The sequence below is a fragment of the Megachile rotundata genome, chromosome 16 (genome assembly GCF_050947335.1).
Source record: "Megachile rotundata isolate GNS110a chromosome 16, iyMegRotu1, whole genome shotgun sequence".
NCBI classification, from domain to species: Eukaryota; Metazoa; Arthropoda; class Insecta; order Hymenoptera; family Megachilidae; genus Megachile; species Megachile rotundata.
Window position 1 is genome coordinate 9,723,758 of NC_134998.1, and position 12,906 is coordinate 9,736,663.

The 12,906-nt window shown below is 46.6% G+C and overlaps 1 protein-coding gene across 6 annotated transcripts in view; it reads left to right on the plus strand.

Moving 5' to 3' along the window:
- Positions 1-12,906, plus strand: part of alpha-Man-IIb (alpha-Mannosidase class II b) — a 118,183-nt gene that overhangs the window by 87,742 nt on the left and 17,535 nt on the right. For 5 of the 6 annotated variants that reach the window (XM_012283415.2, XM_003702435.3, XM_076541627.1 and 2 more), the window contains 2 exons: positions 8,333-8,505; positions 11,653-11,786. In XM_012283415.2, the coding sequence (XP_012138805.1) occupies positions 8,333-8,505; positions 11,653-11,786 (307 nt within the window). Of the gene's footprint in view, positions 1-8,332; positions 8,506-11,632; positions 11,787-12,906 lie in introns of all 6 variants that reach the window. The other variant, XM_076541628.1, reaches the window with a different exon arrangement.

Sequence of the window (12,906 nt, forward strand, 5' to 3'; positions counted from 1 at the left end):
ATTTATCACGTGTCATTAATTTTGGACACGAAGCGTTTTGGGTTATGGACATAGTCGAAGGAACGTCCATTAACGCGATGACGTCACGAAGTTTAATATGGCCGACTTTTAACATGGCGGACTGGAATTTAATATCAGTTCTTCAATATTGACATTTTTCTCCAATTATTTCATTTTTCAAACTTCCATACGCACGATTACATCGTGGAAAATTGTATGGCGTGGAATTATAACTTGGGGAAGTATAGCGCATGGAATTATGGCGCGTCGAATTACAGAGCGTGAAAGTACAACGCATAGAATTACGGTGCGTGCAATTACGACGCGTGGTATTCACAGCGCGTGGAATTATGACGCGTGGAATGTACAGCGCGTGGGAATTACGACGCGTGGAATTACGATGCGTGGAATTTACAGCGCGTGGAATTACAAAGCGTGAAAGTATAACGCATAGAATTACGGTGCGTGCAATTACGACGCGTGGAATTCACAGCGCGTGGAATTACGACGCATGGAATTACAGAGCGTGGAATTATGACACGTGGAATTACGATGCGTAGAATTTACAGCGCGTGGAATTACAAAGCGTGAAAGTATAACGCATAGAATTACGGTGCGTGCAATTACGACGCGTGAAATTCACAGCGCGTGGAATTACAACGCATGGAATTACAGAGCGTGGAATTATGACACGTGGAATGTACAGCGCGTGGGAATTACGACGCGAGGAATTACGATGCGTGGAATTTACAGCGCGTGGAATTACAAAGCGTGAAAGTATAACGCATAGAATTACGGTGCGTGCAATTACGACGCGTGAAATTCACAGCGCGTGGAATTACGACGCATGGAATTACAGAGCGTGAAAGTACAACACATAGAATTATGGTGCGTGCAATTACGAAGCGTGGAATTACGACGCGTGGAATTACAACGCGTGGAATGTACAGTGCGTGAAATTACTATAAACTTATTCTTTCACAACACAATACACATATTTTATAGTTCACCGAACAAATTAATAAGACAGTTCAAATTTGCCGCCAACGAATGACGTAATCTCGAGCTGCCACGTGACTCGGGTTATATAAATATGCGTAGCAGCAAACCATGGAGCAAGATAAATATAACCGATTTATTCGAGAGGACACGGATTCTCGAATTTTCTCTGAAAGATATAAACGTCTGGCCGTCCCTCCGAGCAAAAAAAGGAGTAAGGGACGTTTATTCAGGATTGGATCTCCTTACTCAGGTTCGTTTAATTGCCAGAGAAATCCGAGAACGATTCGCTTATCCTAATAACCGTCTCCAGTTTCCCGGAACAATTGTGTCCCGGCATCCCCTTATCGATCGGACAAGATACATCGTTGCGAGGCTCAGGCGGCGAACGAGAAAGAAGTCTGCCTCTGATCGTCTCAAAAAGACCCAGCTTTTAGTTTTCAGCGGGGAAAGCGTGCCTTGGAACGAGAAGTTGCGCTAAGTTTGCAAGTTGCCAGGCCGGAAATTAACCTGGGGCGTTCGTGATGTACTTTTGGCGGCGACTTCTACTTCCAGAGTGACGTAAAAGCCTCGAGATAAAGTCGTCTGGGTCACGTGTACAGACGTGTTTCTCTTATCTTCCTCTAATTAAGGATAACTCTCAGATGCAGAGCCTTTTAACCGAAAACAATCAGCTAAAATTAATCGAAATCATTTATGACGGACGTTTATTTTGAGTCACCCTGTAGGAGGCTCTTGGACGATCCAAGATTTTCTCGAAATTTCCTGCCGCCGTTCGATATAAGTTCTCGTTTATGCGGACCAACTTTCCCGTGGATCCAAGGGAAGAGCAGTATCACCTTGTTAGAGGAGATTGGATAATATTGGCGTGTTTATGGCGGCCCGGTACGAGGAGGTCGTGCGGAAAAGCTAAGTAGGCGAGACCCGCGCACATATTCTTGAACCTGTTCGATTATCACGTTCCATGGAGACGTTTCTCCCCGTTAGCACTGGATTTTTACCCTCAACATTGCCAGCTTTTATGCTGACATAGTAGATTACTTCGGTTATGAGCGTATGACGATGCGTGGCGATATAACGCGGGGGTGTGCGACGCGTAAAACTTCCATACGTACGATTACATCGTGGAAAATTATGTGGCGTGGAATTATGGCGCGTGGAATTATAACTTGTGGAGGTATAGCGCGTGGAATTGTGGCGCGTGGAATTACGATGCATGGAATTTATAGCGCAGGAAATTACAGCGCGTGGAGTTACAGCATATTGAATATACGACGCGTGGAATTACGGCGCGTTGAATATACGATGCGTGGAATTACGGCGCATTGAATCTACGGCGCATGGAATTGTAACACGTGGAATTACGGAGCGTGGAACTACGATGCGTGGAATTACGGCGCATTGAAGCTTCGGCGCGTAGAATTGCAGCATGTGGAATTATAGCGCGTGGAATTACGGTGCGTTGAATATACGATGCTGTGGAATTACGGCGCATTGAAGCTTCGGCGCGTAGAATTGCAGCACGTGGAATTATAACGCGTGGAATTACGACGCGTTGAATATACGATGCGTGGAATTACGGCGCATTGAATCTACGGCGCATGGAATTGTAACACGTGGAATTACGGGACGTGGAATTACGATGCGTGAAATTACGGCGCATTGAATCTACGGCGCGTGAAATTGCAGCGCGTGGAATTACGGGGCATGGAACTACGATGCGTGGAATTACAGCGCATTGAATCTACGGCGCGTAGAATTGCAGTACGTGGAATTACAGAGCGTAGAATTGCAACACATGGAAATACGGCGCGTGGAAATACAGTACGTCGAATTACAGTGCATGGAATTACGGCGTGTGGAATTACAATGCATGGAATTACCACTTATGGCAATACAGCGCATGGCACTCCAGCGCATTGAACTACAATCGACCCAAATTGAATGCCCACCGAAAAATCGCAACAGTAAAGTGACAATTAACAGGAAACAGAAGGAATATATCTATGCGAATGTTTTGCCGGACGAAAGCGATTTGATCGAATACCCAGGAGACTGTGAAGCGACAACACCACGGGTACTTCGACGGCAAGGACAAACCCGGAGCCGGACGTGAGACTTCCCCTCGGCCTGGGATCGCGGCAGAGTTCGACAAGTTCGACAATACAGGCTCATCACGGTGCATTGTGGACCAGACACAATGGTGGGCGGTGGCCTTTTCGAAAACACGCGCCACAATACTGGAATCTTCGATGGTTTCGCCATGGAATGCACCTTCCGCTTCCTCCTATCTTGCCCTTCCTTCCTTCCTTCCTGTCCTTATTGTTCGGTTATTATCGTTGTTTCCCTCGTTATTAGGTACATAGCACGATAACATGTCTAAGGTTACCAGGGTCCTGTATTGCTACTTTACTATCCCAAGCATCCGGAGAATGTTCACCTCCAAAGTTCTTTCGATCTCTGGTCTGTAGGTTCTAGGAATCCCTAGGAGTATAAGATTGCTAATATCTTCGCAGCGGACATCTTGTATCATAGGAGTTCCATACAGTTACCCTAATTCCACATAGTCACCCTTAGGCAAAACTTGCCCCTCCATTATAGCAAGCCATAATTATGGTATATGGAATTACGGTGCGTGGAATTACGACGCGTAGAATTTACAGCGTATGGAATTACGATGTATGGAATGTACAACGCGTGGAATTATGGTAAGTGGAATTACAACGCATGAAATATAAGACGCGTGGAATTACGGGGCGTGGAATTACAGCGTGTGGCATTACAGCGCGTAGAGTTACGAGGCGTGAAATTCCAGCGCGTGGTAATTCAACACGTGGTATTCCAGCGCGTGGTAATTCAGCGTGTGATATTCCAGCGCGTGGTAATTCAGCGCGCGGTATTACAATGCGTGGTATTCCAGCGCGTGGTATTCCAGCGCGTGGTAATTCAGTGCGTGGTACTCCAGCGCGTGGTACTCCAGCGCGTGGTATTCCAGCGCGTGGTAATTCAGCGCGTGGTAATTCAGCGCGTGGTATACCAGCGCATGGTACTCCAGCGCGTGGCATTCCAGCGCGGGGAACTCCAGCGCGTGGTATTCCAGCGCGTGGTAATTCAGCGCGTGGTAATTCAGTGCGTGGTATTCCAGCGCGTGGTACTCCAGCGCGTGGTATTCCAGAGCGTGGTAATTCAGCGCGTGGTAATTCAGCGCGTGGTATTCCAGCGCATGGTACTCCTGCGCGTGGCATTCCAGCGCGTGGAACTCCAGCGCGTGGTATTCCAGCGCGTGGTATTCCAGCGCGTGGTATTCCAGCGCGTGGTATTCCAGCGCGTGGTATTCCAGCGCGTGGTATTCCAGCGCATGGTAATTCAGTGCGTGGTATTCCAGCGCGTGGTATTCCAGCGCGTGGTAATCCAGCGCGTGGTATTCCAACGCGTGGTATTCCAGCACGTGGAACTCCAGCGCGTGGTATTCCAGCGCGTGGTAATCCAGCGCGTGGTAATTCAACGCGTGGTATTCCAGCGCGTGGTATTCCAGCGCGTGGTATTACAATGCGTGGTATTCCAGCGCGTGGTATGCCAGCGCGTGGTATTCCAGCGCGTGGTATTACAATGCGTGGTATTCCAGCGCGTGGTATTCCAGCGCGTGGTATTCCAGCGCGTGGTATTACAATGCGTGGTATTACAACGCGTGGAGTTACGGAGCATGGAATTACAGTGCGTTGGAATTACTCACCTACTCCATCACCGCGTCCTGCACCACCATTTTTCCTAGACAAATCTATAATACTCGGCCCGTACACATTACTCCACGTAAAGTATTAAATTGGTTCGTAAAGTCCGTAGCAAAATTACAACGTACAGTGGTTCTCAGCCGCAAACGATAGAAAGAGTGGAGCGGCAGGAAATCCGTTAATTAGGCCACACCAAGCTGGCCACGATAACGACGTTATTTCGTAATTGACACACTGCCGGCTCGAGCCTGTAATGTAGCCGCACGCCGGCCAACATTGCTCGTAAAACAATTTGCGAGGCTCATTACGATTTACCCGTTTCGGTTCGTTCGTTGAATGGCGATCGTTATTCACCGTGGATAACACCGCCAAAAATTCTGGCCATCTAGGGAATTTTTTTCCAGAATCGATCGATCAGCAGTTTGCCCTGTTAACGGCAGATTTCCAGGTCGACGCATTCGAAATTTGTCAAACTCGATCCCGAAGTTTGGCGAATGAAAATTCATACCGGTCACGGGAACCAATTTTTTTCCCTAGGTTTTTCTCCGCCCGTCGTCGACGCCTTTTTTCCTACGTTCTCTTTTTATGAATATTTAACGCGGTGCCCGTTTGATCTTTCAGGCTGACTCGAGCGCGACCGGAAAAAGAAGAGAGTTGAGAACCGTCGCGACAAAGGATTACGATAAACCGATACCCGTTCGCTCATAATCAGCGTCGGGAGGCTCGCTGAACTGCGCATAGTTCGCGAACCGCTTTTATGCACACCCCCGTTTATTACTCGACCACCAGGGAACGTCCAACTTCCGCTGGATCGATGATTTAACGACGTTTCCCTGAAATTTAACCCCGCTATTCCCTCACAGACACTAGGGAATTTTATTTCGATCATTCGGAACGATGTCTTTGACGGATTTCGCCGTTGACCAACAAACTAGAAAGTTGGAAATACAGGCTCGTTCATAAAATGTGCTGCAATAATGCTACACGATAAATGAAACACCCTGTATCTTCAGAAGAACATTTCCTCATATGAATTTCTCACAAACTCTTCCATTGATCAGCAATTTAGAAAGTTGGAAATACAGGCTCGTTCAAAAAATGTGCTACAATAATGTTACACGATAAATGAAACACCCTGTATCTTCAGAAGAACATTTCCTCATATAAATTCCTCACAAACTCTTCCATTGATCAGCAATTTAGAAAGTTGGTAATACAGGCTCGTTCAAAAAATGTGTTATCGATAACGTTACACGATAAATGAAACAGCCTGTACTTTGAGAAGGACATTTCCTTGATTCGTCCACTATACGATGTCTCTGATATATAAATTAATCACAAACTCTTGCATTGACCAGCAAACTAGAAAGTTGGATATACAGGCTCGTTCAAAAAATGTGCTACCAATAACGTTACACAATAAATGAAACAGCCTGTACTTTGAGAAGAACATTTCTTTGATCGTTCTGAATTATGTCTTTGATGAATATATTCGTCGTGAACTCAACACATCGATCAGCAAATGATGAAGTTAGAAATACAGGCTGTTTCAGAAAATGTACCACCAGAATGAAGTTACAGAGTAAATGAAACACCCTGTATTTTAAAAAGAACATTTCCTCGATCGTTCTGAGTTATGTCTTGAATGAATATATTCGTCGTGAACTCAACACATCGATCAGCAAGTGATAAAGTTAGACATACAGGCTGTTTCAAAAAATGTACCACCAGAATGAAGTTACAGAGTAAATGAAACACCCTGTATTTTAAAAAGAACCTATCCTCGACCGTCCCACTAAACAATGGGAAGAACAAAGTTAGAAATACAGGATGTTCCAAAAAATGCACTATCAAAAAGTTACAAAGTGAATGAAACAGCCTGTACTTTGCAAGGGACCCGCAGTTTGACCCGGTTGGGTTAAGTTGCTCCGGCGTGACTCACCGATTGTTGCTCACTGTTCAAATAGTTGGCAAAGACGAGCGTTAATTACGATCCAGTCATCTTGCGCCCCTTAATAAGGTAACCAGAGGAACGAGTAACGTTTGCGAAAGCAGTCGCTCGAGATGCGGAAGCTTATTCGTATGCATGGAACGAGCCTGGCCAGGATCGTAGTTCCCCTTTAACACGCCCGTGGTCCTTCATCCTCGACTGCCCTCTTCCCTGTTTCAACCCGGGAACAACATGATCTGTTCCGCCACTAGTTTCCCGATAACTTTCCCGGCTACTTCCTGAAATCACGATTATCCGCGCTAACGGGCGTGAATTCGCGGACTGGTTGATGGGTTCTGTAGTAAATTTCTTCTGGGTTAAAGGTTCACTTTTTTATGTGGAGTGATTAGGGAAACTAAGGACTTCCTTAGACTCTTGACGCAATCTGGGAACTTTTAGGAAATCTGGGCGGCACTAAAAAGCTTTTGGCAGGGTGTAGTAGATGTAGAAACCCTAGGGGAGTCAGGAACCTTAGAAGATCTAAGAAGTTTTGGAGACTTCAGAGCTATAGGAGTATTGGCACTTTTGGGAATTTAAGAACTCCAGGGATGGGGAATCTACAGTTCGCACTCTAGGGACTTTGGGAATTGTGGTTACCTTGGGAGTCCTATGGTTCTTGATGGATATGGGAACCTTGAGGAATCTGGGGCACATGGAGACTAGAGTTGGACTAGAGTTAGATGTTCAGTTAGGTGCCTAGGCAGCTTAAGAGGTTTAGAGACCACTGTGACCACCGTAATTCCACGCGCAGGAGTACCACGCGCTGTAATACCACGCGCTGGAATACCACGCGCTGGATTACCACGCGGTGGATTACCACGCGCTGGATTACCACGCGGTGGATTACCACGCGCTGAATTACCACGCGCTGGAATATCACGCGCTGGAATATCACGCGCTGAATTACCACGCGCTGGAATACCACGCACTGGAATACCACGCGCTGAAATACCACGCGCTGGAATACCACGCGCTGGAATACCACGCGCTGGAATACCAGACGCTGGATTACCACGCGCTGGAATACCACGCGCTGGAATACCACGCGCTGGAATACTACGCATTGTAATACCACGCGCTGGAATACCACGCGCTGGAATACCACGCGCTGGATTACCACGCGCTGGAATACCACGCGCTGGAATACTACGCATTGTAATACCACGCGATGGATTACCACGCGCTGGAATACCACGCGCTGGAATACCACGCGCTGGAATACCACGCGCTGTAATACCACGCGCTGGAATACCACGCGCTGGATTACCACGCGCTGGAATACCACGCGCTGGAATACCACGCATTGTAATACCACGCGCTGGAATACCATGCGCTGGAATACCACGCGGTGGATTACCACGCGCTGGAATACCACGCGCTGGAATACCACGCGACGAAATACCACGCGCTGGAATACCACGCGCTGGAATACTACGCATCGTAATACCACGCGCTGGGATCCTTAAAGAACCACATGGACTCTAAATATCCTTAGTGCTATAAGGACCCTAGAGTCCCTAAAGACTATACAGACTTCAGGAGACCTAGTAGAAACTTCCTAACGTATCCCCACAGAATGAAAAGCTATATAATAAAAATGTCATGGTTCCAGGTGATCCTAGTACCGCACAGCCACACGGACCCAGGCTGGCTGAAGACGTTCGAGCAGTACTTCCACAGCTCCACCCGGAGCATCCTAAACAACATGGTCTCAAAACTTCAACAATGGCCGAATATGACTTTCATCTGGAGCGAAGTGTCCTTCCTGTCACTCTGGTGGGAGAGGTTAGTATTTATCTGGTTGTAGCATCAGTTTAAAAATGAGGGTGAACGCTCGCAGTCGTAAAATCAGGGGAATTCACTGGAAAACGGGGTTGCACGCTTTCCCCTCCGAGCATAATTCATCGACTAAGGGAGTTAAATACGAATATCTTAGGACGGCTCGGTGATATACAGGTCGCGTAATTGTAAGTTACATCGCAGATAGCGGCGAGTAACGTGTCACGGCGCAACTTGTAATTTCGTGCGATACAATTCTCGATACAAATCATGTTTATAGGCCGTGCATTTCACTTGCCGAGTCACAATTCCTGCTTTCACGAAACAGCGAAACTCATACCTTCTGACGGAACATGCGATATTCGAGGGATTCGAGGATGTAGTGGTTATTGTTGCAATAGTGGCGTTTATGGGTACGGTGGGCCATTATAGTGGCTCTTATAAATGGAGATTGCATAGGGACATTATAGTGACTCTCAAGAATGTCGGAGGTTATATAGTTCCACTATAGTGGCTCTCAAGAATGTCGAAGATTATATATCGCCACTATAGTGGCTCTCAAGAATGTCGGAGATTATAGAGCGCTACTATAGTGGCTCTCAAGAATATCTGAGATTATATAGCGCCACTATAGTGGTTCTCAAAAATGTTAGAGATTATATAGCACCACTATAGTGGCTCTCAAAAATGTCGGAGGATATATAGCTCCACTATAGTGACTCTCAAAAATGTCGGAGGTTATATAGCGCCACTATAGTGGCTCTCAAGAATGTCGGAGACTATATAGCGCTACTATAGTGGCTCTCAAGAATGTCGGAGACTATATAGCACCACTATAGTGGTTCTCACCAATGTCGGAGATTATATAGCACCACTATAGTGACCCTCAAAAATGTCGGAGACTATATAGCGCCACTATAGTGGCTGTCAAGAATGTTGGAGATAATATAGCGCCACGATAGTGGCTCTCACGAATGTCATAGCCTATATAGCGCCACTATAGTGCCTCTTACAAATGTCCTCTTTGATTATAGCGCCACTATAGTTGCTCTCAAGAATGTTGTAGATTAAATAGCACCACTATAGTGCCTCTTACAAATGTCCTCTTTGATTATAGCGCCACTATAGTTGCTCTCAAGAATGTCGTAGACTATACAGCGCCACTATAGTGGCTCACTAGTCCCCCGCTTCAATTATACAGAGAAGTAGTGCCTCGTCCACCCCTGCCTACATCAATAATTCCAAAACGAAGCTTCAAACCCAATTTCTTCAAAGGAAAAAGTTGTTCATAATCACCTCCCCTACCACCTCGTACCAGGCCTTCCTCCAATTATGAGTGACCCTGTATAAAATTGCACCCCTGTCAAAAGTCCTCCCCCTCATATTTTTCATCTAATCCAAAATTTCATGGCTCATTCCAGCAGTGTTCCATCTCGAAAACGGCCCAGGAACATCCGATGCCTCTCGATTTTCTCGTTATCCCTTCATCGAAACGATTTCCGTTCCCTTAAATCGTCTTTGTCTCGTCCTGCGGGAGGCTCGCCTTATCCCCCGAATCGATTCGATAAAGAAGTCCTCGACCAGAGGGAATTTATCTCGTTGGCCGGGCTTCACGATCTCCTTTTACGCCCGCGATACTTCCTCATCTTTATCCCGGGTCCTTTCGATCGTTAAAAAAAAAACGAAGCAGACGATCCCGCAGGATATTCCAGTCGTTACAGGGAACATTCTAACCGTTCGAGCAGGATCATCTTGGACGCTATCTCGTTCCCCTAATGGCCCCCTCCGTTACGACTCTATGGGACACGTACGCTCTCTAGGACCTAACAGCCCCGTTAAAACCGCTGCCATTCTACCCTTTTGAGCCAGGGACAATCGATCCCCGTGCAGAGGCGATCTGCGAATATTGGGGGATTAGAAGAATGGCAGGATTTTCTTTCGTGAAAAGAAAAATTCTGTAAGCAGACGTAGTCTGGGAATAGTAGGGGTTCTCGTAGAATTTCCAGACTGTCCTAGATAATTGTTAAGTACTGAAGGTACTTGTGATTGTTCTGGAATACCATGCGCCATAGTTTCACGCGTCGTAATTCCACGCACTGGAATTCCATGCGCCATAGTTCCACGCGTCGTAATTCCACGCACTGGAATACCATGCGCCATAGTTCCACGCGTCGTAATTCCACGCACTGGAATTTCATGCGCCATAGTTCCACGCCCCATAATTTCACGCGTCGTAATTCCACGCACTGGAATTTCATGCGCCATAGTTCCACGCCCCATAATTTCACGCGTCGTAATTCCACGCACTGGAATTTCATGCGCCATAGTTCCACGCCCCATAATTTCACGTGTCGTAATTCCACGCACTGGAATACCATGCGCCATAGTTCCACGCGTCGTAATTCCACGCACTGGAATTTCATGCGCCATAGTTCCACGCCCCATAATTTCACGCGTCGTAATTCCACGCACTGGAATTTCATGCGCCATAGTTCCACGCCCCATAATTTCACGCGTCGTAATTCCACGCACTGGAATACCATGCGCCATAGTTCCACGCCCCATAATTTCACGCGTCGTAATTCCACGCACTGGAATTTCATGCGCCATAGTTCCACGCCCCATAATTTCACGCGTCGTAATTCCACGCACTGGAATTTCATGCGCCATAGTTCCACGCCCCATAATTTCACGCGTCGTAATTCCACGCACTGGAATACCATGCGCCATAGTTCCACGCCCCATAATTTCACGCGTCGTAATTCCACGCACTGGAATTTCATGCGCCATAGTTCCACGCCCCATAATTTCACGCGTCGTAATTCCACGCACTGGAATTCCATGCGCCATAGTTCCACGCGTCGTAATTCCACTGCAATTGTCTTAGACACTCTCTTTCTTGGAATACCTGTGTGTATACTAAGATTTCATTGGGGGCAATGAATACTTCACTAGGACTACCTTGTAGGTTTCAAGATTCTTCTAGATTACTATGATTATTGTGAAGTCCTTGAGGTTACTGTTAAAGCCTCAAGGAGTAAGTACCAAACTCTGGAGCCTAAGAAACCCTGTAGTCTCCAGGGTTAATCTATTTTTCCCTAAGTCCCTAAAGAATATTTACCGAAATTTGCAGCTGTTTTTATGTATCCCCAGTGCCCATCCAACGAAGAAAATGGTCGTGAAGAGGCTAGTGAAAGACGGGAGGCTAGAAATGACCACGGGAGGCTGGGTAATGACGGACGAGGCGACATCTCACATCTACGCCATGTTGGATCAACTGATCGAAGGTGAGCCTTTTTGCATTAAAAAGTTACTTGAACGCTAAAAAATTGTGAATGAAAGAGCAATGCTTTGGATAATTGTTTGATCGTTCAAAAGAGTCCATAAAAAAATGTGAATGGCTTTTTGAATGCGTTTTGCAGAACAAATTCACGGATCCTTGAAACAAGATAACACGGATTTTCATATTGATGTATCCGAACGCGAAATATTTGCCGATAGATATACCGATGGGGTCTATAATGGCTACGAGCCATGCATATTGACCATGTTTGACCCGGAAATTTAACATCCTAAGCGCATACGGGCTGCATACATATTCAAAAGCCTAATAATTGGAAGTTAATACCGGGTCAAGCATTGTATCAATAGAACACCGATCGTTATTGGATGAACGGGCCAACGTTTCCAATCGTTTACAAATTTATACGCTTCCGACTACTTTTTTGTACTCTGCTTTTTTATTTGTAGTTAGTATTTTCAGCATTTTTCACGTTTGTTGAATTAATTAGGCAGTGGGCTACAAGCTGTCGCTCTCGCGACTGCGCTGGAATTCCATGCGCCGTAATTACACGCGTCGCAATTCCACGCACTGGAATTCCATGCGCCATAGTTCCACGCGCCGCAATTACACGCGTTGTAATTCCACGCACTGGAATTCCATGCCCCATAGTTCCACGCGCCGCAATTACACGCGTCGTAATTCCACGCACTGAAATACCATGCGATATAGTTCCACGCGCCGTAATTCCACGCGTCGTAATTCCACGCACTGCAATACCATGCGCCATAGTTCCACGCGCCATAGTTCCACGCACTGGAATTCCATACGCCATAGTTCCACGCCCCATAGTTTCACGCGTCGTAATTCCACGCACTGGAATTCCATGCGCCATAGTTTCACGCGTCGTAATTCCACGCACTGGACTACCATGCGCCATAGTTCCACGCGCCGTAATTCCACGCACTGGAATACCATGCGCCATAGTTCCACGCGCTGTAATTCCACGCACTAGAATTCCATGCGCCATCGTTCCACGCACTGGAATTCCATGTGGCATAGTTCCACGCGCCGTAATTCCACGCACTGGAATTCCATGCGTTATAGTTCCACGTCCACTGCTTTCA